Here is a 27,882-nt window from a genome sequence, read left to right as displayed (position 1 = left end):
ACGTTATGATCGAGGTTAAACGACATACGATTGCCCACGTACAGACCGCACTAATTTCCACCACGTATACAATACATGCAGCACGAGCCACTGCAAAATATCCTTTATGACGCTACTCGAAGACGCGTAAACAATGGAGAATAGCAGTAGCGAGCAATTGCATCAAGCGGCGGCTGGAAAAGATATTTTACCTACGACTCCTCGCTATTTGTATGCGATTGCTCATTATCTTGGCTTCGCATACCTTAAATCGATGGATATAAAGTGCGATAAAATAAGCTTTCATTTTTCCAATCTTTTTCGAAGAAATCTAACGTATCAGATATTGGCCACGGTCAACTTGGCCGTATCAATCAATCAAAGAGATATCAATGTATCAGTGTGACAAATAACATACATACAGGATTCAGGAGCATGGCTTTGAAACACAGGAACTGCGGCTGTTATCAGCGACATAACCTATCTCCTCGACTTACAGCATTTTTACGTCTTGTACGTTGATTAATATGCATCACAGAATGTATCTAGCGGCTAAGGATAGAATTTCGATACTATAGAAACACAATACGTAACTACAGGATGAAGACCACTTTAAACGGCACATCCTATATCAGACCACAGGGTCAGAAATGTTTTTTTTTTTCGTTCAATTGTATTTCTTCGTATCTTCGAGCGACCTTTTTCTGACTTCGACGAAAATTAGACAATGATTTGATTCTCGGCCTCGCTGGATGCATCGCCCCGTAACGTCCGGTGACCGGTCCGAGTATCGCTTATACTTCCGTTACGGCAATCTTCCGTCACCTTGGATCGGTCTGCTTCAATATCTGCTTTACCCCACCCAAACGCCACTGTGACAAATCCCGGACTGCGCATACTTTATTCGTTTTACATTTTGCTGACATAACCAATACAACTTTTTGAGCCTCAGATTTCCGTGATTCTACAGAAAAAATATTTCCTGGCAAACTTTCTCGTGGCATTTCGAAATTACGTACGATTCAGGAAAATTCTGAAAAGCGATCTGTGTTGTTTGTGTGCTTAACACACCGCTTTCGATAGCTTAGACACACATTTTTATGTACATACGTACACCGTGATTTTCTGAGTAGCAACAAAATCTTAATATGAAACTTGAAAGCGAAACAGACAGTCTACATCGACGTACGTGCGTACGTTTTATGAAAGTGATAAGAACGCCTGAACATTTACCAGGCCCAGGGCTCCTCCCGAACATCTGTGCCCATTGTGACATCACCTTATTGAGAAGAACTTTTATAATTAATAATTCAATTAAGTTAACGAAAAGTGTTGTTAATGAAATATGCATAGGGACGAATCAGTGTGAGCGAATAACCGCGTAACTATTGTGAAACAAAACTTGTCGAAATGTTCAGACCGTTCAGACCAACTGGATAGGTTGGAAGTTCTACGTGTAAAGAAACTAAACACTGAGTAAGGTAGCTAGTTCAAACACTTCGAAAACGGACAGGAGTGCATCGAGTACGTCCGCATCCATTAGAAAGACTGTGACACAGATGTGATCGCGCACAGTTGTGTGTCAACCGCTAAATAGTCATAACGGACCTCAATTGGCTTTGTCATATCATTTTGGCCTGTCGTTAACGCCAAACGGCTTATGGTAAAGCTAATGCCGAAACAACTGAATGTCCGTGAAGAACAGTGTCAGGGAAAAATGTTCAGACACTTCTAGAGAGGCTAAACTCGCTTGAACACGTCATCACGATTGACCAGACGTGGACGCAAGGGACGCAATGATGAGGCGACCGAGACCTCATTCTTCCAGTATCGGTTCAAAAGCGGACCTCAACAAAGGAAGCTACACGATCCGAGTTTAAAATAAAGGTGCTCCTCTCGGCTTCCTTTGACTATCGAGGGTTACCCTATCAGCATGCACGCTGTCCAGCTCCATGGTTACCAAAAAGTACTATCAAGAAGCTCTAAAAAGATGACACGGCTGTGTCTGATGCAAGAGACCAGAACTGTAGCTTAACAAGTCCTGGATCCTCCATTAGGACAGCGTGCCGGAATATATTTCAGTACCCTTACAGCAGCTTTTAGGCAGAAGCAAAAGCTCGGCCTTGAGTCTCGTATTTACCAGATCCAACCCTTTTTTTTTTTTGTTTTCCCCAGTTCTGATTTTTGAAACGTAAGAGGAGTGTGAAGGGAAAGCGTTTCGGGGAAAAGGAACAAAAAATCGCTGATCCGAGGATCGAATTTGAATAGTGCTTTGAGGGTTGGACAAAAATGAAAAGAAAAAAAATACCTAGCAATTTGCAATAAGCGATTCATTTATTTTTTAATAAAAAGATTACGTTACAGTTAAGATGTCAAGTAATCTGTTATATAACAAACAATTCAATAGAAGTCTGTGGTGAAATTTTTTAAAGTACGCAGTCAACACCATTAACACAGAGTTGCTCAGGCGGAGCATATAAACGTATTGTCTATATATATATATATATATATGTATATTATGATTAAAGCGTAAAGCGCATTCCACTGACATGGATACAGGATTTGTTATGTCGAGGAGCATACAAAATATTACCTTTTTTCCTTCTTTCCCTGTTGCTGTTGGCGGTAAGCTTTGAATGTCGTCCGCTAATGATGTTTTCACGTAAAGCAGTAACAACAATAGTTTTAATCTCATCTGAAACAAAATAAATTTTATATTATTACCGGATTACAAACGAATAGTCCAAACGGATCTATGCGTAGAACAATAATGTTCAAATCAGATATCGAAAATTAGAGGTAAACAATTGAGTAAAGATGAGATTACCGCCAATATAACTTTGTGGCATTTTCGAAAAAGTAGCTTTAAAAAATTGCAGGTTGCAATTTGTACGTGTACGTTCTGCTATTCATTTCTGCTGATCAAGGCCCCACGTTACCAACTTTAGCATGAAATATATAAATATGAGGATATCTTAGTACCCGCGAAACTAACTGTGAAAGTAAATTGTTGGGCTCGCTGTGTTTATTATTTGATGTATTTGAGTATGACGAACGCGTAACGAACCGTACGACTTTTTCGGTTCGGAATCAGGTCATATCGGAATCGACCTGCCTGGTCGACCTACCGCGGCAATATGGCCTCTGTTAATTACTAAGTCATGGTAGACTCATTGATTAATTAGCCAGAGGGCAATTGTACGAAATTTATTTGAAAATGTCGCATCATCTATTTACTGCCGACAGTTTCATGTCTACACGGATCGCATGAAACTGATTTAAGCAGGAGCAAACGGCTTAAAATAAGGACCAAGGAAAAGGAAATGATAATGACCTAGTGCCAGGCAAAAAAAAACTCATGGAAACCTTCCATTATGAATTGTCCTTTCGCACGAAACGTCACAGCACTCCTACGACCATTCTTCACATCATCGGTGAGACGAACCAGCTCCAAGTAGTGGCAATGTTTGGGTAGATATAGTAGCTACTTGGCATCGTATATACGCTAAAATGCGGAAGATAAAATCATCGTCAAAACGCACAATTATTTCCATAGATTAAATCACAACTGTTTATTCTTAACATTATCTGCCGACAATTAGATGACCAGTTCTGTATAATTACTAATAAATATAACTTTGTATGTATTAGAAGATATTAAGAGCTGCAGGTAAGATACTCCTGTTGCCATACGCATTAAATAAATAGCGACGGAATATGCCTGGCAGTGCTAAACCGCTCAAAACTCGTTACTTCATCGAAAAATGATGGTAAAAAAACTGCTTTTTTTGATGAGCAGCTCGATCATCACAGTAATCGACATATCTTGCTCGTCTTACGCTAAAGTGGACCATCGCAATGAGATAGATAGATATATCTGTATTACTTGGCGCATATGGGAGTTGCAAAATCAAATCTCCCTTGCTGAACGCTATATTGAAATACATTTGTACGAGGATTCGAAAGTCGTTTTATACTTTCAATGTTAAAATCAGTTGACACATTTATCTTCTTTTGTACCTGTCGTTGTTTCATTGAATAACGGTTCGACGCTAACCGCACTCACTACGTTTCGCTCACTGCTATCATACTTTCCACTTTCAAATGTACTATATAATACAACCAGGAGCGTATATGGAATCAATAAAAGAGCAGGAAGTTTTTTTTATTTTCGTAGGTAGTCACATAATTGTTCCTTCAACGTTTTCTGAGCTGTCGATAAGCGGTTATTGACGCCTTCACTTGTTAACGTTCACAGTAGAATAAACCAGTGGTGGTACGTTGCGCGGTCATAACCTGTTGTAACAGCACGTGTAGAAGTGACGAAGATCATCAGACGGACCACCTGTGAGCGTTTAGGCCCCCCACCCCGTACCCCTCTTCCCAAGCTGCGTTGGCTGAATCGAGTCGGAATATTATAAATTATACATTTTAGATTGCCCTATTAAAATGTCGATGCTTATCTCCATCGGACCATTGCATCTTATTTTTATTATTATTACCATATTTTTTTCTCTATTTCATTATCTCCGCTTACCGATATTGCTAATGGGCGGAAGTTCTTCACTGTAGCCAATTAAATTACGACTCTTTTCCCTCTTCGATGCGGAAACAACTAGCGAATGTAATGGAGTCCCTTGGACATGGCAGTCTTACTGCTTATTTAATAGTTTAAACGTCTATAACGAGATCAATCGTTTGTTCTCAGCCAAAAATGCTCTAGAGACGTGAATTTTTAATTGCGCTGCGTAGTGAACGAAATATGTTCTCTGTAAACGCAATGGACACCGATACACGCCATGCTAAGCTCACTATTAAGTTTATTAGTAGATCACTGCATGGACAAGTAAGCCATGTCACGTTATAGTTCGCGTAATGCACTCGATAGCCCCCTTTCCCCGCTGAAACAGCCTTTTTCCTATAAAAACAATAAGCTTTTTAGTAATCAACGCCTTCACACTAAGTAATAATAAAGGGCTCTATGGGTATCTTGATTGAGGTGGTAAAAGTAAGAAACGCATGTGTCTTCAGCTTCGCTGTGCGTGTATCAAAGTTTTCAAAGAAAATCCTATTTGACATTCTGGATTTTACGTACAATAAGCCGCAGCTTGTCATCTTAAGTACGGCTGTAGCTGCTGTGAGTGACTATGTTTGCTAGGTCTCACTATTTTCAATTTGATGAGATTCGGAACTTCAACTAGAGCTGTTCACTTGGCTGGTTTTACTTGCCATCTGCGGTCAGATTTTATGATTTAGCTTTTTATTAAATTATATATTAAATAAATTATGATGACCGATTGATCAGTGCCTTTGCTGTGTACACAGCATAGCACCTGTACTCATAACGACCCTTCAAGGATTATTCAGATTCTACCTGTCTTAGTAATCTGTTGGTAAACCGCACTGATCGAAATCCAAGATAATCTATCGTAAATTACGCTGATCGGACAGAAAATACAGTTACAAACATTTACAAACGAGTAATAGATAAATGTGACTACTTAAAATTGCAGCTGATAGGTAGACACGAAGTGTCAATAACCCATGCGTGCTGAATGACATCGTCAAAACAATAAACCTTGGTATTATAAATGAGACGCTTACTATTCCTTTATCTACGGAAACCTTAAAATATTACTAAAATGAATAGATTCAGCTGGCTGGTAGGCGGTGCGCAGCACCCCCCTATGAGGAACGCCACAAAATGCGTGCCCCACCCAAAAAAACTTCGCCGCTTTGTACACACTTAAATTGAAGATGGCCGTCGACAGCGTGACGGTTGCTTACTACGTCGCAGTACGACGCCCTTCTAATGAAATCGGCATTGTTTTTTGCCGTCCTTAACCTCTGTGGGCAGAATCGCGTATCCAGAGACTGGCAAAGTTAGTTCGCTAGTTACGTCGGCGGATTCATACCGAATATCGAATAGGACATTGTTTTAATGTCAGGATAGCAAAAGGTGGTTGCTTTTTGCTCAATGCGCCTTTTTGGCTTCCTCGGGCAACACCCAGCCCCTCCGGCTACAGAGTCAGTCAATAAGACACACTATTCAAATACTGAATGCCGATCCCAGCTCATCGGGTAATGTTCGCATAACTCCTACAAACTATTAAGGATCTCAGCCATATTAAGCAACACTTGCTTTTTATGAAAAGCAACGATTAAGCTCATAAGGCTCAGCCTTGAAGATCGTTCGGGCCAATCACGTCCTACCACAATAGGTCGAGTGGGCCATCTCCTAGTCCACTTATATCCGGCGCTTCCTTTCTCTGTTTGCAGATTTGCCGAATGTGTAACATAACTTAGTAACGAAAGTACAAGAAGTTTCACCTGACGATAAATAAGCAGTCGTTCGTTATCGATTATCCGTCACCGTCGGGTCTGCGTATTAAATCGATCCGCTCATTTTTTCAGTGCTTCCTTGAGATGTCGTTGACCAGTCTCTGTTGTGATTACTGTTTATGGTGTGTTGTAGTATATGTAAATAACATCCATGTGCGCACTTATAAGTCTATCAGCATGAGTCCAGTATATATGTGCATGTAACGATGGTAATGAGGCTCTGAAACATCGAATGCATTACATTGCCACAGTAAGATTTTCACATTTTACATAGTGGAAGGGGACCGCGACAGGAGGGCCACTACGGGGTACAGGGAGGCGCAGAGCTCCCATCAAATTCTAATAAAGAATAGCTAATTCTTTGGGCACCGTTTACAGAGGTACATTTCACTTTCTCTTCATGATAATATCATTACTGTATTTACATACGGTAAGTTTCTCATTATCGAGTGAGTGTTGGTGAGATGTTTAGGTATATCTATGCACCGATTCAAGAAATGAGCGCGCCCTTATCGCATGCACTCGAGTAGTACTATTCTCATTATTGATATTAACTTTCAAAGCTTCCTTTATCATAGTTGCGTGGCCAATGAATCATTTGTCTCTACCGTACATAATGGAAGACGGCTGCGACTAGTGATGTCTACAAATATAAGCTGGCAATTTTGTGTAGTCTTGTTAGCATTTGTCTCTGTTGCAATAAAGATGCCTCATCATCAATGGTTTCTTTTGATCTTTAGAAAGGCCTCATTTGACGATGACGATGACAACTCAAAAATGGATTGCATGCCAGCCTTTCTAAGCTTCGTAAGAAAAAAGGAAATCTTTCTAGTGTCGTTACTTGAAGAGCCGCTTTTGTACTATTTAGCTAACGCATGTAAGCACTTCTGAGTACGGCCCACGAGACGCAGTCGAAACGCGGGCTGTTTTTGAAGACATGACATTTACCAGGACGTAGGGATATTGTTACATAATGCCTTGCTCACGAATCGATGTTCCAACGGCATCGATTGTAACAAAAATGAAGTACTAGTGGCTTCAGAGCCTTTTAGGAGTAGGATGCGGTCAAACCATGTAACCTTATTTTGAGGAAAAGCTCTTCCGAAAAAGCGAGCTGTTCCTTCTTGCGGCAGGGGGCAGCTGAGGGCCAGCGTAGACAAAATAGACCAGTAATCGTCGTTGTGACTCCCGAAACCGTCTACGATTCCGGCTGGAAATATAGTCGTCTATTTATCAAATGTGTTGCCCCTTCTGCATTTCCGTCAAGTGTTGTTCTTTTTTTTAGCGTAATTCAAATAAATCGGAGAAAATCCTTCTAGAGTTCCAAGTAACTCCGAGGTCTGTCGAATAAGGGCCGTCCATGTGACGGTATTATCGCGAAAGAAGTTTACTTTTTATGTTGAACTTTGACTCGTTGTTCAGGCACCGCGTATAAAACGGTTAATACGCAAGAATTTGCTCTTTAACTACATGGAGCGCTGGTCTAATTGGGACCCATTTAACAATTTCGCGACATTGTGTTAATTATTAATGCCAGCCTATAGGTTATCTGTTCTATAGAATAATCCTGCGATTATTTCACTGCGTTTTGTCTCTGAGGGAGATAGCCGGACAACTTCACAGCGTTCTGGCAGGCAAACAACAATTATATTGCGACAATAGCGGAATAGTGATTAGAAGTGTGGGTGCCATGTTTGTACACCAACGCACATTATTATAGCAGCGCCAATTGCAAAAAGCGACGTACCAATGATACAACCATTACGTAATAAAACTACGTAAAAATTTCAGCAATAAATGTTATTATACGAATAATACAAAATCAGAGAATGGAAGAAAACCATGAAAATAAAGAGCAGTCTAGTTGTAATAGTAGTAAAGATAATCACACCGATGATAATCATTGTAGTCCTATGAAGAAAATCTAGCTGACACAAGGCTATCGCCTCCGTGTTTCGTCGCCGGACGATCCAGAGTTTACCCTATATAGATAGATAGATAGATAAATACTTCTTGAACAAATAAACAAGCATTCCCTGTCACGACCACCCTGTTCCCATGGCTACAATCACGTTTGCGATTTACGGTGACGGGCCTATCTGTCTTTGTATGACGTACGTTTCACCCTAACACGCGCCTGCACTCAAACGCTGGCTTCTAATAGCTATGTTTGTTCGTCATTCGTTGAAGTGAGTCCTTCTTCTTGAGTTTCCTGCCCAATGCTGAGAGACATGCTTTAGGCCATACTTTCAAGGCATGCTCACTGCTTATCGTACGAAGAACTGATACAGTGGTATTACCTCTGAGCGATAAGACTGATGACTAATGTCTGTGTGCGCGAGCAATCCGTAACATCACTGAGTATTTTATTATTCTTGTAATAAAATGAAGAAAACTGCTCTTGAAACTATAGCACCTTGATATTACTGTGAATCCCGAAATAAAAACTTAAATATAATTGCTCTCGAAGTATTAGTTCGGATCATATGAATTTTAGCATCGGACACAAAAATCAGACAGTAAAAAGTTCGTTTAGAAATATTTCATTCGAAAACTCAGTTCGTTTTTTACGAGATTTTTTTGACTTTAGTGAAAAGAAAAAAACCCAGCCAAAAAAAATCTAATGTCAGTCTAGGACAAACTGTTTATTCCAGGTAACTGCCATTTCAACTTTCGAACTTCACTACTCGATGCCGTTTCTTGCCGTAAAACCGTGATTGCGCTTCGTAGATAGTTCGGTGAATGCTTTTAATTGTTTAGAGTTTTACGTTCGGCGTCACCATTACGTATTCGAACAGGCGGCTGGATGCCAGCGTGACACAAGATTTGTTTGTTACGCCTCGATTCAAACCCGGACCACAACACGTCTCAAACATTGGCAGGCCAATACGTTATCCATTGAGCTATCACGGGTTCAATGTAAACGACCCACTCAGCACGAACAGCGTTAACACACGGTCTTAACTTATTAGGAGTTCCTTTCAGCGACTGATCTTTATCCTGAAAAAACTGTATCTTTACGTACCAATAAAAAGTCCATGAAAAGATGCTATCGAGCCAAATCTCAATGCGCAATTTTCTACTTTATTTCTCGGCTATATTGTTTTTGACTCTAGGCTATATTGTTCTCCAACTGTAGCCAAAGTAGATAACGACTAATACTTTTTTTGATATCACTATAAATATACCATTCGATTCGTAAAGCCGCACTCGCTCAAAGTAAAACTTGCAAGATCCTTCGCCCGTGGCACAATAATATTGTTCAACTTATTTTCACAAAAATCGGGGTTCAAACCACTGTTTTTCGTTTCTGTTCATAGCTTTTTATTGGCTCTAACTTCGGGACGACTTTCGGTCGAATTTGCAAGGCCTACAAAAAAAAAAACATATAGAAACTTTAGCTGACAGAAAAGTTTTGCAAAGCTTTATGATTTAAAGACAAACGTAAAATTTGATGAAAATTCCATAGAGCTACAATTCATTTCAGATGATATTATCATGAACGCTGAAAGGCGATATCGGTCCCGATAAGTTTCTTTTCATGTTTTGGCTCGTACTTTGACGGCAGCTTTCGCTCGGTACAATATGCCTTCGGAAATATCAGATGTTACAGTTTTTGTTAACTTCACTCGGGCCATTGATTGAAAAGGCACTTAACGTACGGGTTTCGCTGTAGCAACACATAAATGGAATTGAACGAATACAATATTTCGGTAAAAGGGGGGGGGTATGCCGCAAAACTTCATTTCCAAAATTGCTTTGTTCAAGTTTACCTTATTAAAAATGTTTAAAAACACACTATATGTTGTAAAATAGGGGGTCGATTGCTCTGAACTATCAGACACTGGGTTTTTCGATTCTGTTAAGTAGTTTACCTGACTGATTTTGGGCATTTAGATCAATCACCCATAGGGTACATCTGCACCTGAATGAAAACAAGCCACGAACCTTAAGGCAAAATTTTACATCGTTTATTATTGCAATTCTCTGTACGACCGCAGTCTGACCCGATATAGTTTGATAATAGAATTTATGTATTCATAATAAATCGTAGCCAATCAGTGGCTATGTGGTTGGCATCTAGTGTATGATAGCGAAACAAAGCAAGATCTAGCCATCAACGAGAAGGACCTATGATGATAACGATACGACAATGATTCTATGGGCAGAAATGAAAGCTTCGCAAACAAACAAATTCACTTTCTCATTCGTTCGTTCGTTCGTTCGTTCGTCTGCTTGTCGAACAGGTCGACGTGTAACGGGAACAACACACATACACGTTGCTGGTATAAACATGTACATAAAGTATAAAACCGATCGGTATACCACGAAGCTACTTACGATGCCACCCCGGCGGGGGCAGCGGCATCAGCAGCTCGTTTTTTTTTTTTTTTTTTGCAATATCGAGCTTTGTGTACGTGGGCGTGTCGTCTTGTGTCTTGCTTTCGTCGTCGTATCGTAATAATAATCAGCAGCAGCTTCTAGCTGCGGATTTCATCCCAATATACTTCTCATTATTACGGCGGATCGAAAAGCTAGAATACGAGCCTACCCCTATAAACAATGTCTTTTCTGTGTAACTTGCATAGCTTCGTTTGTTGTTCATAGGTAGATTTTGCCCGTAGAGTACGAAACAGCTGCAACAAAGTGTGGCCGGAAAACTTAGTAACAAAAGTAGAATTATAGTTGTATCGTTTTCTCCATAGCTAACACATACCGGTCTCTTGATGTCTGACAGCCGTGGAAGCAGCCGTAGGGTATACATAGAGTACATACTGGAAAACACAAGAACTTAGCTTAGATTTCAGTCACCGTTGACAAGCTGCCCTTAGCAAACCCGCAATCACTTTTTCGTAGATACAATACACTATGATGGGCAACAACTCTTTGTTTTCAGATTTCTCTGTATTATATTATTTCAGTTTCATCTCGCCTAGTTGGACTTAAAATGTAACTTTTTTTTCTTCGTCTTGGTTTCTTTATCTAAGAAAACCTATTCTAGGTCACGAAACGTGAGAGTGGTTGGTCAGTCAGCCTATCGACGGCCTGTTTAAACCTATCTGAAGCTTTCGAGATAGGTCAATCTGTATCAGCTGAGTTCAGTTATCAATATACCTTTCGAATGAATGTTACAAAGCTCGAATATAAATATTGAAAAAAGAACAATTCAATTTATCTACTCCGGCATAATGGTATGCCAATTGAGTGATCGAAGGCATGGATCGACCGCGTTTCAGAAGTTTTAGCTGTGAGTGCCACATCAACACAGTTAGGTCAACAAGTACTTTAAAACTTACGGCTTTAGTAACTTACGGTTTTTGGCAAATGAAAATCGGATTAAAGGCAATAACGGCCAGAAATGCATCGACATCTGTGTCGAGAGGTCAAACCAAGATGCATGACCGTGACTCAGTCATGTTGCATTAATTACTTTAGATTGTATATTAAGAGTATTTCTATTATCGGTTATTGATATGGTATATTAAAAGAATTATAACACTGCCATTCTATAACTAGGATACAAAGCTTGCTACAACGGCAAACGCTTCATGACTTGCTGAAGTAATTATCGTTGACTTCAATTACTGTATCACAACCGTGTCTGTTATATAATTATACAGTCTATTCGACCGCCATATTGATTCTATAACATGTCAAGTAGCCTATGTCAACTAGTGACGCGTGTGTAACGTATATTTATGCAGACTGGTCTAATTTTAATAACGCCAGAAGTAAATATGCAGAAATCAGGGCCTATTTTCACGGCCTGTTTGTCGTATCGAATACCCGCTCGTTCAATATCATCGGTACCAGAAGAGAGTCACCTTTCCCTAGAACTCATTATGGAAGAGGTAGGAGGTTAATTTACGGAGTATCAACAAGATTTGCTATTTACGTCAAGCGTTTATGTCAGACAAATATAAATTTGCCTTCATTGCCTGCAATCGACGATCAATGTTAGTGTTGATAAGGCCTTCAGTAAATAATCTTTATTCGTCTTCATGGGGCTGTCGAAATATAATTTCTAAGATTTTCACGAGGCAAAGCAGAAGACTCACAATGAACTGGGATATTTATTAAAAAAAAACATTTGTTATTAGTGTAGAATTTTGACGCACAGAACAAGAACTACTTTCGAAAGAACAAGTTTTTTCCATTGCTTGAGGTCCCGTAGATGTTTGTGATCTTTGTCTATCGCTAGCCCTAGATTGGAGTTTGCAGGATTTCTTTATTGTGCGTTACGTTTGAGCGGTATATCAATAGGCCTAGGTAAAGCAATATCGCTTTACTTACGCTCCGGGAATTTTCTGCTTAAGGACTTGGGACCGATGCAGGTTTTGACAGAGATTCGTGATCGAAGCAAGTCGCACTTATAATGGATAGGACGCACGTGACGGGGATCTACGAGCCCATAAAGTGCGGATTGACGGCACGTGTACAACATGTTATTTCACACGTTATGTAGCTTATAAATAAGTATTCATACCTATTTTATTTAAACAACTTAATTTAAATATCCTATATGCAATATTTTCTAAACGCAGAAGTGGGTTAAAGAAGAACGTGAAAGATAACGTTTACCAGAAGGAAAGCGGCTAGTGGTGGCGTCATAATAACAGTCGGTCCACTAAAGTCTTCAGATGGAGTTCTTTTCTAGAAATCTGTGTGCACCTGCTTCTATAATTTTATGGTGAGTTTTTTAATTAGAACTCTACAATAGGAGGCTTGATCGATTGAGTAATTTCGATGTTTGGTTCCATTGGGAGCTCCTCTAAATTTAACAGCAAATGACAAAGTATGGTGGCAAAATGTTTTTGTGATGCTGTTTTTTTCAGTTGCCATGCCCTTTAGCAATTAAGTAAAGGCATGAGCAATCTTATCTTTAATTTATTATTCTTTCTATTATTTATTATTATTAAAGTTAATATTTAACCTTTGCAAACGTTTACCCTTAGAAGCTCTTGTAGATTATAGGATTCTGTAGTTTTTGGCTTCTGAACTATTTCAATCTACGTCGTACGCCAAATACACGTTTTATTCAAATCTAACCAACACAAATTACGCATCTTTCGCCTGCCGATCTTCGAAAGCCTCGCGGTCACGTAAATCCTGCGGTTTCATTGAATCTTTGAATGATTCTTTGTACATGCTTCACAACAATATAGTCTTGTTTAAGATTTACAACACGTTTTCGTTTTTCTCTCCTTTGTCGCGCAGAATCATACAGCTCGAAAATGACACCGTCTAGGCACATCGGCCTAGATCATCACAAATGTTTCTTGTGCAACAGCCCCGTGCCTCAGCAACAACTGTTGTAAATATCCATATATAAGCAATCTATTAGAATTGAACTCATCATGTATACATATGATGACGTGTACACTATTTCCGCATGTACACATTCGTTCTGCGTAAGGCAGAAAAGTTTAAAAGTTCATTTTTGGGATGTTTCAAATTGATGTTGACCGGACCTAGTACGTAAAATGAGGTTATGGGGAACGCCAGTTACCCCAGAATGTTATCAGCCGAGTCAGCGACTTTAAGTAAGCAACTTAGTGATTGCTTCTATTTAGAAATTTCTTGTACAATATACATGTATGAAAAAAGCTGAATTGGAAAAAAATTTTTGGCTGAATAAGTATGTTTGGCGTAACATATTTCAAGAGCAGGATGGTGAAGCAATTGTATTTGTGCTGTTTTAATCTTTTTCCAATTTTACCTCTGTTTACGGTTACTACTGCTGCTACACGATCAGTAAATCATAATAACAGCGCAAAAAAGCAGCTCGGACGCTTCCTAAAAGACGCCATGCTGTAAGATTATGTCTTGCTTGTGCTTCTTTGAGGCATACTGTAATCTGGACACAAGAACACTAATCATGAAGACGTAAAAGAGCACCCGTAAATTATTCTAGGACGAGTACAGTCCTTGAGACAACAGACCCGTGTCTTCACATACGGCTCAAGTTGTGCCTACTCAAATGCAAGTTATTTGCCATTCGTAACTACAAGCTGTTTTTTTAGGCGCGTCGTCCCTAGACGTCAAGCTTACTAATAGCTTTAGTAACACTGTCCTAGCTAGCAGTCGCATTCAAAGGTGAAGCTTTCAAATGAACGTACGAGAACTTTGCCACATTGTGCTACAAAGTGGATCCAACTATATGGCTTATCCGTAGGCTACCATTTACTCAGAGTTAACAGACGTTACGCACGCACACTGCGTCGTGCATCACTATGCCGTATATTTTTTCATTTTTAATCAATCAGCTGGACTCGAAATATTATAAAATATATTGAATAATAAGATTCAAAAGGTTCGTGAAATATTATAGTGCCAGGTCTAAAGGCGTGGAGCCTGTTGGTGGTATAGTTCATTTATTGTCGATCTTCCGTCCCCTTTGCGACAATCGAAAGTGATCGTTCTGTAACTTCGTTTCCTCAAAAGGGGCTATCATAGAGTAGAAAAAAGGGAATGATCTTACCATAGATTCTCACATTCTGTGAACGATGATTGCTCATTACTCGTAAGTTCCTATTGAAAAATACGTTAGAAAATATGATCGTTGCTGGTATATTCACATAAGTTGCAGAGATTTCGTTTTTGTCTTAGCAGTTCTATATCCGCGCGTTGACATACGCGTGAGTCTATACGATTGGATCCAACACCGAATGCACCGGATTTTTCCAGCCAGTATGAATCGTTTAATTACCGTTGCCCCAATTTAGATATGGAGCCCAGGTCTGCTTAAGATTTACTACGAAGTGACGGTTACGCATGAGGTCTTTTCAGAGTCCTAGCGTGAATCGGGAAGTTCATTACGAAACCCATTAACACCTTGCTTAACATAAGCATGACTGGCTACACCTGAACGGCTTACTTTTGTCGTCTGCAAATTACGCAACATTTGACAACTAACGGATCTTCCATGCATTCGGATCTAGCCATTAATATTGAATTAGTTAAGCTTTGCTTACATTTTTCTACCCGCCCTCGATCTAAACATCGTTCTTTAGGCCTAACTACTTCTAAGTATGTAGTTAGGTACATGTACAATTGCTAAAGCTTTCGTATACGTAATGCTGTGCTTCCACATAAGATATGGCGTTTTCTAGCCGGAAGCGTTGAATCATACTTCTCCATCTAGACCCCAAGCAATGGAAAATTCGATTTGAACCCCTACATTGATTCCCTGCTATTAAGTATTGTACTATGCTATGCTTTTACATTTTTTTTTTCGTGCTTATGGCCATGATACCCATCTGAATGTGTGTCAATAGCCGTTTAAAGGTAAAGTCGTCTAAAAAACATTTTGGTTGTGTAAACAGTCCCAACAATTAAATGGCAAGAAGCTATTCGATAATGTTCGTTTGCACAGCTACTACCGTAATACAGAATATTCTTCCCCCAGTTCATGCACACTCGACACATGTGCGTCACTAAATTGCGTTAACGTGTAACGTATGAGATAATAGTAAAGTCATAGTAAGTAACCCCCGTCGGTCGATGATGCTGCGGCACACCGCATCAGAGGGCGTATCGCACGTAATATTATACAAAAAATCGACAGAGGCAAACCAATAAATAATGGACGAACGGAGTAGTAGATGAAAGCTTTATAAGCAGCGACATAAAATAAAACAGTTGCTTTTATCTTCTGGCCAAAGACGTGGCCTTTATGTCGTCTTTATCGGTTAGAGTCGTAGCATAGCGCTACCGTAACCGCCCGTTGCCCACTATCCTGCCGCTGCGTGTGCCTTTGCCAAATGTCGTCGTCGTCGTCGTCGTCGTCGTATCTTTCCTGTTTTGTTGTTGCTGACCGCTGCGATTGTCGCCGCTCTGCATTGCGCAACAGATGTTGCACACAGCATCATCAACAACAACAACAGTAAAAATAAGGATGCTTAATGTAATAGTGCAAGCCCATTTATGTGAGAATATGTCTTAGTATGCTTGACAATGTCGTGATGAAGGAACGTTTTTATTTTTGTTGTTATTGTGATTGCTGCTTCGTCTGCTCTGCGGGGCTGATTGATTAGCAGCACCAGCAGCAGTAAAAAAAAAAAGACCAAACATACCGTAGCTGCCAAGTTCCTCGTTATTCTTCGGTGTCGACGATGAGCCGCATATAGAAATTGAGGAGGCCGTGTTTCAATGAAAGCTCACATGTGAATAGCGTCGCCCGTAGCGCTAGTACTAAGAATAATTGACTTCGTTCGTTTTATAAGGCTTGTATAGATGAACTTGAATGAAGTTAAACTCGCTATTATCGGTTACATCACTGTTAGAGTCTTCTTTGCGATGCAGCAGGTACCATTGGAGCGATTGTTACTACTTAATGGGCGAACCTTGACAGATTTGATAGTATGGCATAAGAACAGAAGTACCCAAGGAACTGGTTCGGCTGCGAACGACCCGGCTCGGTGACTAGTTCACTTTTGTGTGATTCCAGCTTCCAGAACTTCTTCATAAGATTGGTTTTTCTTCTGCTGTCGCATAAACACTATACGATATATATATATATATATATATATATATATTACAATGAGTTACACAATCTCCAGTGTTTTTGTCGTTGAGCTCGTTAACTATTATGTAGTACATTCAAACTCACTCACAGTTACGGGCCGATATGGCGCTGTAGGATGCAACAGATATATAAGTGTACAAAGTGGTCCAGGTGGGATTTGTCGACACGTCAAATACTGCGTACATTCATCAACAAATGAGAAAAATAAATATACATCATTAACATTTTAGATTAATCGTCCACGTTAAACTGGCTCTTTTTTTCACTGCAACTTTAGGAACCTATTCCCGTAATACCTCGAATAAAACCAACGAAACGTTTCCGATAAGACGTGTACACTGGATTTTTTTTTGCTCATTTGCAACATTTGAATTGATGAACAGATGATCAAAGGTTGTCCATTCACTGTATTTGTTAGTGATATACAACTGTTTTGTTGTAGAAACCCGTAAAGTCTTTTCGCTTTTAGCCCTTCTAAGACAACTCGGATCACACGCTCGACCAGCGTTTTGCACTGTCGGTATCCTAGAGCCGTCTTAACGTGTTCGATGTGATTTCGTCACCCAGATCACGACAACCGCCTCTCGGACCGGCACGAGCTGGATAAGGCTGGCACAGTAATCGACCATCACTAAAATTGCACATTTTAGTATCGGTTAGCTTTATCGGCTGAGATTTTGAGGGGCCCACGAAGTCTACCGCAACCCTATAAAAGGGGCGTTCCAGAGTTGGCACCGGGTGAGGACATCACGTTTCCCTGAGTCACGGTTACACCGCTAGCAGACCTCACACCGGACCAGCATCTTCCGAATCCGCATTGCAAGCTTGCCCTCTAGAAAGAAGGCGTTGCAACGTCTTGCGGTTTCGAAACGCCCCGCCGTCTTCTTCTGGTTTTTTCATCTGAGGCGATGGAATGTGGAGCTCGTCCAATGTGGACCCGGTAGACCGGGCTACTGCTGAACACATACGTTTGAATGCGGGATTCTTCTTCAATTTTAGCTATTATCTTGCCTAGGCGAAAGTTCCGCGCTTTTTGAGCCTTCTCTAATTCAAGGAGGCCGCTTTGTACGAGCGGTACACTCGACGGCCCAGATCGCTGCACAGTACTAGGCCTTGGAAAAGTGGCATCACTCAAATGGGGGCTAACGTAAACCCCAATGCCCCTTTTCTTTTTAGTTTCTCTAACGCGGTTCCAGGTCCTGGCGAAAGTGGCGTACAATGGAGCTGTCCGTAATCTTGGACTACAACAGCCGCAACAAAGTCTTTCACGTTGACCAGAACGTATAATCTTATGGGAAGCCCTCAAACAGCTCTGTCTAGAACTATGCTAACGTTGCTGAACGCCGTCTGCCCCATGGCCGTTCGAAAAGTCAGCAACAAGTTTGTCGATTCTGCTAGACATGCGAAGACAATAGTAGAGACCATCTATCGAACGCCGAGCATTTTAGCTGCCGTGTGGAAGGACCGGCGCTGGAGCAGATATGATCATGATGTCCGCGTACGGGCAGGCAACGAGAGCTTCGAGCGTAGGGTCTGCTTCCCAGTTAGCGGCATTTATGCGTTTGTCAAAAGTCGATCGGCGCTCTAGCCTCGTTCATAATGAGCGGCAAACACTGTTGTCTGACTGGCGTCCAGGATTCGATCTGCTGCAGCTGCCAAAATAACAAACTGCTACTACGGTTCATTCGACTTAGCTTTGTATTTACTAAACATTGGAAAAACCCTATCAAAACGTTCCTGCCCGAAATCAACGATCTACATTATTGCCAGTAATTTTCATAATGCTTTTTGGTACCGCATTTACCTTGGGATTATGATATATGATATTAATGGTCGCGATAAGCATCTTTACAATATATACATATATATACAAAATGACATTTGGGACATATCTTGGAGCGCTGTTTATCACACTAGAAAAAAACGAGTTCTTCCTTTTTCCCTGCGACGGAAAATACCGTTTCGTGGTTGCAATTTTAACGAAGAACTGTTACTATCGAATGTTTTTTTTTCTTAAACAAATCCCTGTCAGGACCGAAAACTGTTTTTGTTCTCCTGAAAAATGCGCACCATATTTCCATCAGGCAAACTGAAAGATCTTTAATAACCTTTAAATGCTAAAAAGAGCTTGAAAATGTATTAAAATAGTTTAAAAAACTTCTTAAGAACTTAAAAATAACTAGTAAGTAGGTAGTGAACTGAAGATGTAATCGCGTTTACAATGGTCGTGTGTGACTGTTAACAATAACTCTACTGATGCATGCAAAACACTTTGTCGAAGTATCTGTTTTTGTTTAAATACACTCCTTTCGTAAGAGATGCAAGTCAGGGAGAAATTTAGATGTGCCACTTTATATAGATAAACTCCTACGATGGTACCTAAAAATAACGTTTTGGACATCTAAAAAAAACCTAACTAATTAGGAAGGAAAAGTTTTCAAGTATCAGCGATGATAAAGTACACGGAGAAAATCTAAATGGTCAACCATCTCTATCACCCCATTATTATGCTTACGTACGTAAACTTGCCAGATGAGATAATGTTTACGTAGCAAGGTTCATTTAATTGTTCTGCAGCTCTTCAACGCCAGCTAGGAGCTAAGCCGGTTTCGATGAAGCGAAAGTTGAATATACATAAATTAAGTTAAGAGTTATAGTATAAACTAAACTTCACCGTTAAAGTAATTGTCTAGTACATTCGCTCGTCGATCATAAGAAAAGCAGTGCACGCGTAACGCTCCACCATGATGTCGGCTTGCTCGGCACCCTTAAATGGCGTTGAAATATCACTTTTGGAGGTATGTTTATGCCTTCAGATTCGGTTCGGGAACTCAGCTACTCGAAAAGCTAAGTGGCCACAGAGTCTTGGCGAAAATACTAGATCTCATAACAATACTATGATATAATGGCAGCGGTCTTTTACCCTAACAAATAGGGAAACTATTCAAGGGAACAATCTAAGTCCATTATTGTTATTACTATTTTTTGGCTTAATAGAAATTTATTAATAATCCCACAACAAGTCAAAAGCATTATGTACGCGGATAACATTGAACGGTATAGCGGTAGTCGATTTCATCAAATTGTACTATTAGGGCTTGGGTCACAAATGTTGGCCTGGAAATTAACACACAAGAGGCTAAAACGATTAAAATTGGCCACGGCGATCGATCAGCAAAGGCTTTGCAAAAAATAACTATACCTTCAAAGACAGGAGCAGATGTCCATATGTGAGGAGGTGCTAAGCACGAAATCGTTCGGTGTATGTGAAGGCCTCGTGCCTGCTGCATTTATTGAAGATCGATATAGTTTTTCAACGAAAACGGCACTAAGGCTTTTTCTGGTCAAGATAACACCATAGTTGGATTCTATGGCATCCAGTTACATTGGAAGCAACTGCCTGCGGCGCATCTTCGATCTCTGAACAAAACAATCAAATCTTTCTGCCGAAAATGTACGTCTGGATCTTTCTTCACCGTCGACAGCAGATTGCTAATACAATCATTGAAGAGGTACGGAAATAGTTAATGTCAACATTGGGATTTTCTATAAAAAAGTAACAACGAAGAGTTCTAGAAGAATGCTGCACATCGTAACTACATTTAGATCAGCAATACGCTTTATAAACGTACGAAATGAAGAAACGCAAACATACGAAGCGTTAATTGGCACATATATATATATATATATACATGTATATATATATATATATACATGTATATATGGTGAAGATTAGTAGGTTAATTGAAGTACTGACGAACCGATGCTATGTAAAACAATTTTCAAACGACCATATGACGAATGTTTTTCTTGGTAAAGCTGTAGTGGCCTTAGTTTGATCAGTTTATTAGAATAGCACAAGCTTGCTTTTTATTATCTCTTGAAATATAAGAAAAAATTGAAACCGTAAGTTAATCTCTTTACTATTGAAATTGTAAGAACATACCTTACAATTTCAGTAGTTTGCCGTCGGGATTGGCATACTTTGGATACAAAGGGCTTTAATATTGAAGGGCCTCTACGTTTCGAGTTTTACGTTACTATTAGGCATTCTATCAGACGATTGGCTCCCAGCCCGAAACGAACCGTGCGTCTGGGCTTTGACATAGATTACGATGTGTACCTAAGATTAACGGGCAATACGTTAACTGTTGGGGATTGTAGGAAAGGGTCAAAGTTCATTTATTTTAAATGGAAACGAGTGCTTTTCTAAGTGAAAGATAAATAATAGATTTTGCTAGCTTTTGTGAGCTAAAGCTATTAATAGATTTGAATCGTTTTTTAGGCCAGATTCGGCAAATCTTGTTCTTGCAGTGACAGCGCATATTGAAATAGACTTGAACGCTTTTCCTCTTAATTTGCCCACGTTTGGCATCGTACCGGCCGACTTTGAGTGCGCCTAATTTTTCAGGACACTCAGGATGTCTCTGATTGTTTACAGCGTTAACATACTTTAGAAGATATTAGTATGTTATTAAGTTGGTTTATTTTATCTTTATTCATAACAATGGTAGTATCTTTTCAAAAAGGTGTGATTTTTTGAGAAATTAAAATGCCTCGAGTATAGATTTGATTTTTTTGTAATTACAATACGAGTTTGTTTTTTATGTTGAGATGATTACTATCTTATGGAAGGTGTTCAAACTCTAACGTTTCAACCCCTTTTTATGTTAAAATATCTACTGTTGTTATTATCTATGACCTTCTGGCCTTTGGATGGTAACTTTGTTGCTGTAGGCGTCTATCGTACGGAAGTCAAACCTCGATTTTATGTTTAGACAATTTTTCTGTTAAGCGATTATGGCAACTTCTGAAAAAAATGGTAATTTATAGGAGTAATGTCTGGTGAGTATGGTGGATTACCGGGAGCCTTCAACCTTATCTGCTGCACTTCTACCAGAGGTGTAAAAATCAACGTTCTCCACGTAACATGAGCGATTCTCTATTAAATTAGTTATTGCCTCGTTCAATGATTGTGAGTGCCCGACTGGGAATCATAGGGCTGCAATGGATAAGAGCTGCACTAGACCACCAAGTGACCAAACTATTCTAAATGATGTTCTATTGCCATCGTTGCATCTACCCATTGACAGAATCATGTGCGGTTATCGTAGAAAAGCAATTAGATCATGGGACACACATTGTCCAATATGTTATTATTGTTATTACCTTATTTCTTTAATAACCCGCAGGCTTTGACATGGAAAGGCTTCCATTTAGAAGCTCCAGCGCAATACGTTATTCATCTTTTTATAGAGCCTCCCACGAGACACATCTTCCACTTCGAAATTTTTTCCAGCCACTTTTCAAATCAACGGCTCAGATGCTTTCTATAGTAGATCTTTTATCGAATACGAATTTTGCGCAACCGGCTGGTAGCGTTTCAATGTGGAACTTAAATTAGGACACCCGCTGGATTTTCCAGTTCTTCATGACCTGCTAAAAGCTGGAACGACCATGTCCTAGTGAACAGTCTCAAATCCTATCCTAAATACAGATAGATCTCAAAAGCACCTATACATTCAACAGAAAAAACACGAATTTCGGCTCCTGTACAGGGACATTTTTTAGATATGTTTATATGTGGATTTTTTAAAGATACTCCTTGAACTTACCTTCTGCGCTATTGAATCCTGAGTAAATAAAATCTCGTAAGAATCCAGCAACGCCTAACACAGACACACTGCACAGTAGCGATAACAGGTTCAGTCCTCTGATTTCCAATTTCGCCAGAAAGGCTCTCTTTTGCAATATAAAGCGCCGATTGACATGCACAAGATCGCCCGTTGTACGTCCTCTTAATAGGACAAAGTGTCCACAAAAGGTAAGATCATCGCGGCGGTATTACTTCAGTCCATGTTTCACTGAGAGGTATTCCGAAGGAAGCTTTCCTGGTTGCACTTTTGGTCTGGCGGCAATAATTACGTATTGGAATTTATTAGAATTAATAGATATTTAAAAGTAGGACTTCTTTAAATCTCTGTAAAGGTGAGAAGCTTAGAGATACCATTGTATAAAAGTAAGCACTTACAGGCTGAGGTAGGCAGTGCCTTAGATTTTCTGCAACCGTAACTATGCCAATAGTACTAATCCTTTGTCTCAATTTGGGGAACTCATTGGGACGCAGGCCACTTCATCAGTCACTGATGAGAGGCTGCAGCACGAAACCCTTTTTGTGATCCCTCAAAATCGCATTGTGGTCGGCTCTGTTTGATGCAGTTAACTGCCGTCCGTCCTATGCCCTCCTGTGTACGATCCTAGGGACCTGAGCGCTGTTCGATTGCAATCGTAAGATTTAAAGGGCATTTAGGTTGGCTGTACAGTTGGCGGCGTTGCTTATGAAACAATCGAACTCGGGGACAGAGGGTTCGTACTCAGCATTCGCATAAATTGAAAACGCGCCGGGCATCAGTAGCAAGACAGTTGCAACAATACTTTATACGTCAGTGCGCGCTTTCCCAGATGCTGATGTTCATGTCGAACAATAGCTGTCCATTCGCTGACTACTTTATCGTTTGTGTTTGAGAAGCGTTGATGTTTAAAGCGGGCAAGTGCAGGTCACCCCAGGAGCGAGTTTTCTGCGCCACGACGGGAAGGGCCGGCCTTGAAAAGAAGCCAGTGCCAGCCCTTGCCTGCATTGTTGTTGTTGTCCATTCGTCAGGAGAACGCCAACAACAACAGCTCGGCCGACAGCAGCAGCGTTACGTGCCACGACGAACAGGCATCCCTTCGTCTTTGCCGTCCGCTGCTGCTGTTCCTTGCACTGGCGACAGAGGTAACCCGCTCACCCTGGCGTGAGCTGTACAACAGTTCGCGCCACTTGCCGACGACAGCGCCATCTAACCCGATAGTTAACGACGATTTGATAGCTGACTCCGTTAGCAACGCCAGAAGCGTCCGGTGTGCGGAGACGAAATGCTGAGAGCCGCTGCTGTTCCTTCCTGAAAAACGGAGCCGTTTCGGCCAATTGCTGCTCAGGTCGGACAGCCTCTGATGCGGCCAACGAAACGACGACCACAGTCGTGAGGGGAAAGATGCGCAGAAGGCAATGAAAGCAGCAAGACCGTTTCAGAAAAATACTTGGAGGCCAACGGCGATCGATTCCTAAGACATTGACTCTGCACACATTTAGTCAATGAACGTAAACGATCGAATGTTATACAGATAACAATTTTTTTCGAACCTAGGTGAGTAACTATAAACAGACTAATCTCTATCGTCAACCTGAATGTATAGTAAACGTTTCGCTACTTATCGCCACTTGAAGCGCTCATCGATTCTACTCATAGATAGAATGTGAGTGTTTTGAAAAGTGAACTAAAGAAACCAATTTTTACAGAATAATTACTGATCTCAAAGGGATATAATATATCGTCACCATTGATCTTCTAAAGTAATCTTAATCGGGTTAGTAAAAGTCTTCAGTAAATTATATGTATTGGCCTGTATCTGTATTTTTCTTCACAAACCATTGCTGATGACGAGCTGAGAAGCGTTGATGGCCTTGGCAGGTAACTTTGTACATACTTTTTTTTGCAAATTCATTCGGAAACTGTGGTTTGCCCGCAGAAGCCGCTAAAACCGTTAGTTACGTCATGCGCTTTAGCGACAAATGTCTCGAGCTTTTACGTCCGGTCCTGCAGTCTTAACTAAGCATCGCCTAGGCAGCTCTTGTGGGTTTTCACATGAATGGGTCTGTCTCTGGTACATAAGCCGTCAACGCTAAAGCAACCCAGCTCTTACTGCCATTATAAACGTCTTCACAAATGATGGCCGTATTCAACCCGCCGCCATAAGCCATCATATATAGCGCACTTCAGATACGCGCTTACAATGACGGTATCGATAATGGCAACAGAGTGAAATCTGTAATACGGTTTGTTATTTTACGATTATCACCGTAATGATACTAACAGTATCTAGCAGCATTGCTTCGTAATAGAAAAGACCAATCAGAATGACACCACGATATTACCTTATATATCGTATTTATCAATATACGATGCGGACAACGTGGTGTTATAGCGTTAGGCCACTATATTTTTAACCGCATACATATAATATTATAAAGCAGACAGATTGGTAAAGTACAACCCTTAAAAATGAGATGCTAATTAAACGCTTACATAGGTAATAAAAATTTTCTCTATTTTATACAGGAACATGCATTTGTATTCACTGAAATGAACTATAGAAGTTTTCTATTGAGCTGATAAGAAGAGGCTAAGGGACAAATTTTCGAGCCTGCAACAAAAACTATATATAAACGACGTACAGTGGGTGCAGCTAAGTTCAATTGAGCTTTCTAAATAGACTTTCAACATCGTAAACTAATGTAGGAGAGGGGAGCTGGCGATTTCGGTCAGTCCAATAGACATCATGTTCATGGCGTGCAATATTCTCACAGGTTCCATTATGAAACTGACAGACAAACGAGTCCAGCAGGCTGATCTATGGTAAGTTCCTTTCGAAATCAATTGAGAAATCAGAGTTGGGTGTATCGTAGTGAGCTAGGGTAGTTCTGCTCGACCTGGCTCAAAGTGATGCATTCAGCATAAGGTCTTTGCTCTGCCTAAGCCCGTAGCCATCCAAGCCATGTAATACGTACATTTTTTTCCGGATCCACGTTTTAAAGTAAAAAAATGTTCTACTTATTTTCATTTCAATATCTAACTCACTTACCTGTATATTATGTTTCTCGTTGTTTACGCTGCTCAAAAAGCGGCATTGAAAATTGCTTGTTCAGATGCGTCGGCGTCCTTCTGCCTGTCGGGTGTACGAGGTTGCGACTAGCATCGAAGGTGCCATCACCAGGCGACATCGTGGTCGTACGTTAAACCTGCGATAATCCTTGAAGAGCGACTCCATTTGCTTTATTGCTCAATTTGCTAACTGGTACACTTCATCAGCAGCTCTTGGGTCTAGCCATTGTAGTATGAATACAAGATCCATCAGATACATTCAATGTTAAGTAAAGAAATAACTAGGTAGGAGCTGATTTAGTGAAGGACTCTCAGAACAACCTAGCAGCCCAGAGCAAAAAAAATCTTAACTAAGTTCACAATTTATGAGAACCCCGGTATTTAATTGTCACCTGATTTTCTAAATGTTCTCGAGTATGCCTCAGTTATTTAAGAGGAAATCTCTTTGAAGAATACTAAATTCCGAATCGGAATCTGATTATGCTCCAGATTGGTACGTTGAGAATACGCGTATGTTTTTTAATTTGTTTACCATCCGTTTATTTTGACGCCATTATTTTTTTTGAGATCATAAAAATCTTTAATAGATCAAGTATGCGCACGGGAGGGGAACATAGGAAGAAAGCAGTTTCGCAACTCTTTCTGCCTAGAGATTTCGTACCACTAGCCCATAATTGAATTTGGCACGATACTGAGCCTGAAGGATAGACAAAGACACAGCGTACAAAAAGCAGAGTTAAAGCGTTTTACCGTACCTGTTGACGAACGCTTCCGTGAATCCGCCTACATAGGATAGATATGCTCGCGTGTATCTATACTGATCGTACCTTTAGTGTCTCCCGGCAGGGAATCTTAAGTATACTCTTAGCGATAGCATGATTATTGGCGGGACTGCTGATTGGATTTGTACTCTTCTATTCGTAATCCAATAAAGCCTATCTTAAAAAATCGATGTTTTTTATGATTACGTAGCTCTATTAGAATATCCTTGCAAAAGTTGTCCTTCCCTATGGTGGGACCATAAACTAACGCTGTTAACGTATTTCGTGTTTGTTTTGACAGCTTTATCAGCTGCCCGTGTATAGGGATTACTTCGTACTATAATACTTTAGAAATTAGTCCCAGTGCACGAGTGTTACTAGGTTATCAGCAAACACATTTATATTTAATTCAGTGCGGAAAAAAATCACTTTCAAGTCAAACATTAACTTTTCAATATGTGTCTTTTGTCGAACCAATCACTTTTGAAAGTTTTCCCTTTAAATGTAACAAATCTTCTTTACTATTGGGCCTGAGGTTGTTAAGTTGTTGTACCACATAGACTTTTCGGCCGCAGGCCGAACAATGGCGAGACGCCTAGACAAAAATATCTCGTAATTTTTAAGGCGCAAACTGGCAGACATAACTCAAGCGAGACGTACGATGATTGCACTGTTACGTGTTTCCCTCACTTTTAAATAGATGTACACAACCTATAGTCAGCTATAGGCACGCTTAGATAGTCAACCCTTGCCACGACGTTGTGTGACACCTTCCAGTAATTCCTTTAGCATTGGAACTACGTTTAGGCCTACAAGAACGTAAACGGATTTTTAATTACTTAGTAGATAATTAATTAGTTAAAAAATGATAGAACCTTTTCAGACAATATACATATATCGCGTTGAGAAATATAGCTTATTATGGATATTTAGCTAAATTTGAAGAAAACAAGCAACCGATGCCGGTGGTAGCATCCGTCAATCAAAAAATATTCATTTGATTATACTAGCGAATGTACAATTCATACCTACTATACGCGCTAGATTTAGTCTAATGGTTCTCAAATGCGTGATATTTAGGATGAAAATCAGGAATACGGTTTTCCTATATGATATCATCGCCGCCGCTACAATCCCATCACCTCATTTAAGCTATCCAACCTTAAAATCTGTATTTATCGGTTACCTGAAGTCGACCTCGGCCTCCATAGGTTTGTTTTGCTGTCGATATACTTTCTTATTATACAACATTATAGTGTGGCTAAATGTTTTTACCTTATCTTACCCTTGTTTACCTTTTCTTCACGGAACGCACGCCAGCAGAAGATCGGCGTGTGTCACATACCCGCCGACAATTTCCCCCGCGGGGGGTCATCAACAGAGTGAAAAAGTTGAGAAAGGTAATGGCAAAGGCAGAGACGAAAGGACCAAAACTCAAGGCAGACCGACGCGTTTGTTGTATTTGTTTCGGAGCTATTTAGGTGCCTACGGATACGTATGCGCACCGTGAGAGTTCGTACAGCTACTACCGTATCGTTGGTAATACTTTTATTAAGATTGAGATTTTACC

The 27,882-nt window shown here is 40.2% G+C and overlaps 1 protein-coding gene and 1 long non-coding RNA gene across 3 annotated transcripts in view; one reads left to right on the top strand and one right to left on the bottom strand.

Moving 5' to 3' along the window:
• Positions 1-9,383, top strand: part of LOC111272327 (uncharacterized) — a 38,181-nt gene extending 28,798 nt beyond the window's left edge. Inside the window, exon 2 of the long non-coding RNA XR_002687468.2 lies at positions 8,976-9,383. This is a non-coding gene — a long non-coding RNA (uncharacterized LOC111272327). The remainder of the gene's footprint in view (positions 1-8,975) is intronic.
• The window catches only part of LOC111272326 (uncharacterized), a 35,711-nt gene extending 12,323 nt beyond the window's left edge, over positions 1-23,388 (bottom strand). The window contains exons 1-3 of one of the 2 annotated variants that reach the window (XM_086973237.1): positions 22,881-23,388; positions 22,465-22,757; positions 2,573-2,674 (exon numbers count right to left, since the gene is read on the bottom strand). In XM_086973237.1, the coding sequence (XP_086829363.1) occupies positions 2,573-2,674 (102 nt within the window). In that variant the 5' untranslated portion in view covers positions 22,465-22,757; positions 22,881-23,388. Of the gene's footprint in view, positions 1-2,572; positions 2,675-22,464 lie in introns of both variants that reach the window. The other variant, XM_022853727.2, reaches the window with a different exon arrangement.
• Positions 23,389-27,882: the final 4,494 nt, after the last annotated feature.

This window comes from Varroa jacobsoni, unplaced genomic scaffold (genome assembly GCF_002532875.2).
Source record: "Varroa jacobsoni isolate VJ856 unplaced genomic scaffold, vjacob_1.0 contig02036, whole genome shotgun sequence".
Classification (NCBI taxonomy): Eukaryota; Metazoa; Arthropoda; class Arachnida; order Mesostigmata; family Varroidae; genus Varroa; species Varroa jacobsoni.
Note: the sequence above shows the minus strand (reverse complement) of the source record. Positions and strands in the feature narration are given on the sequence as shown.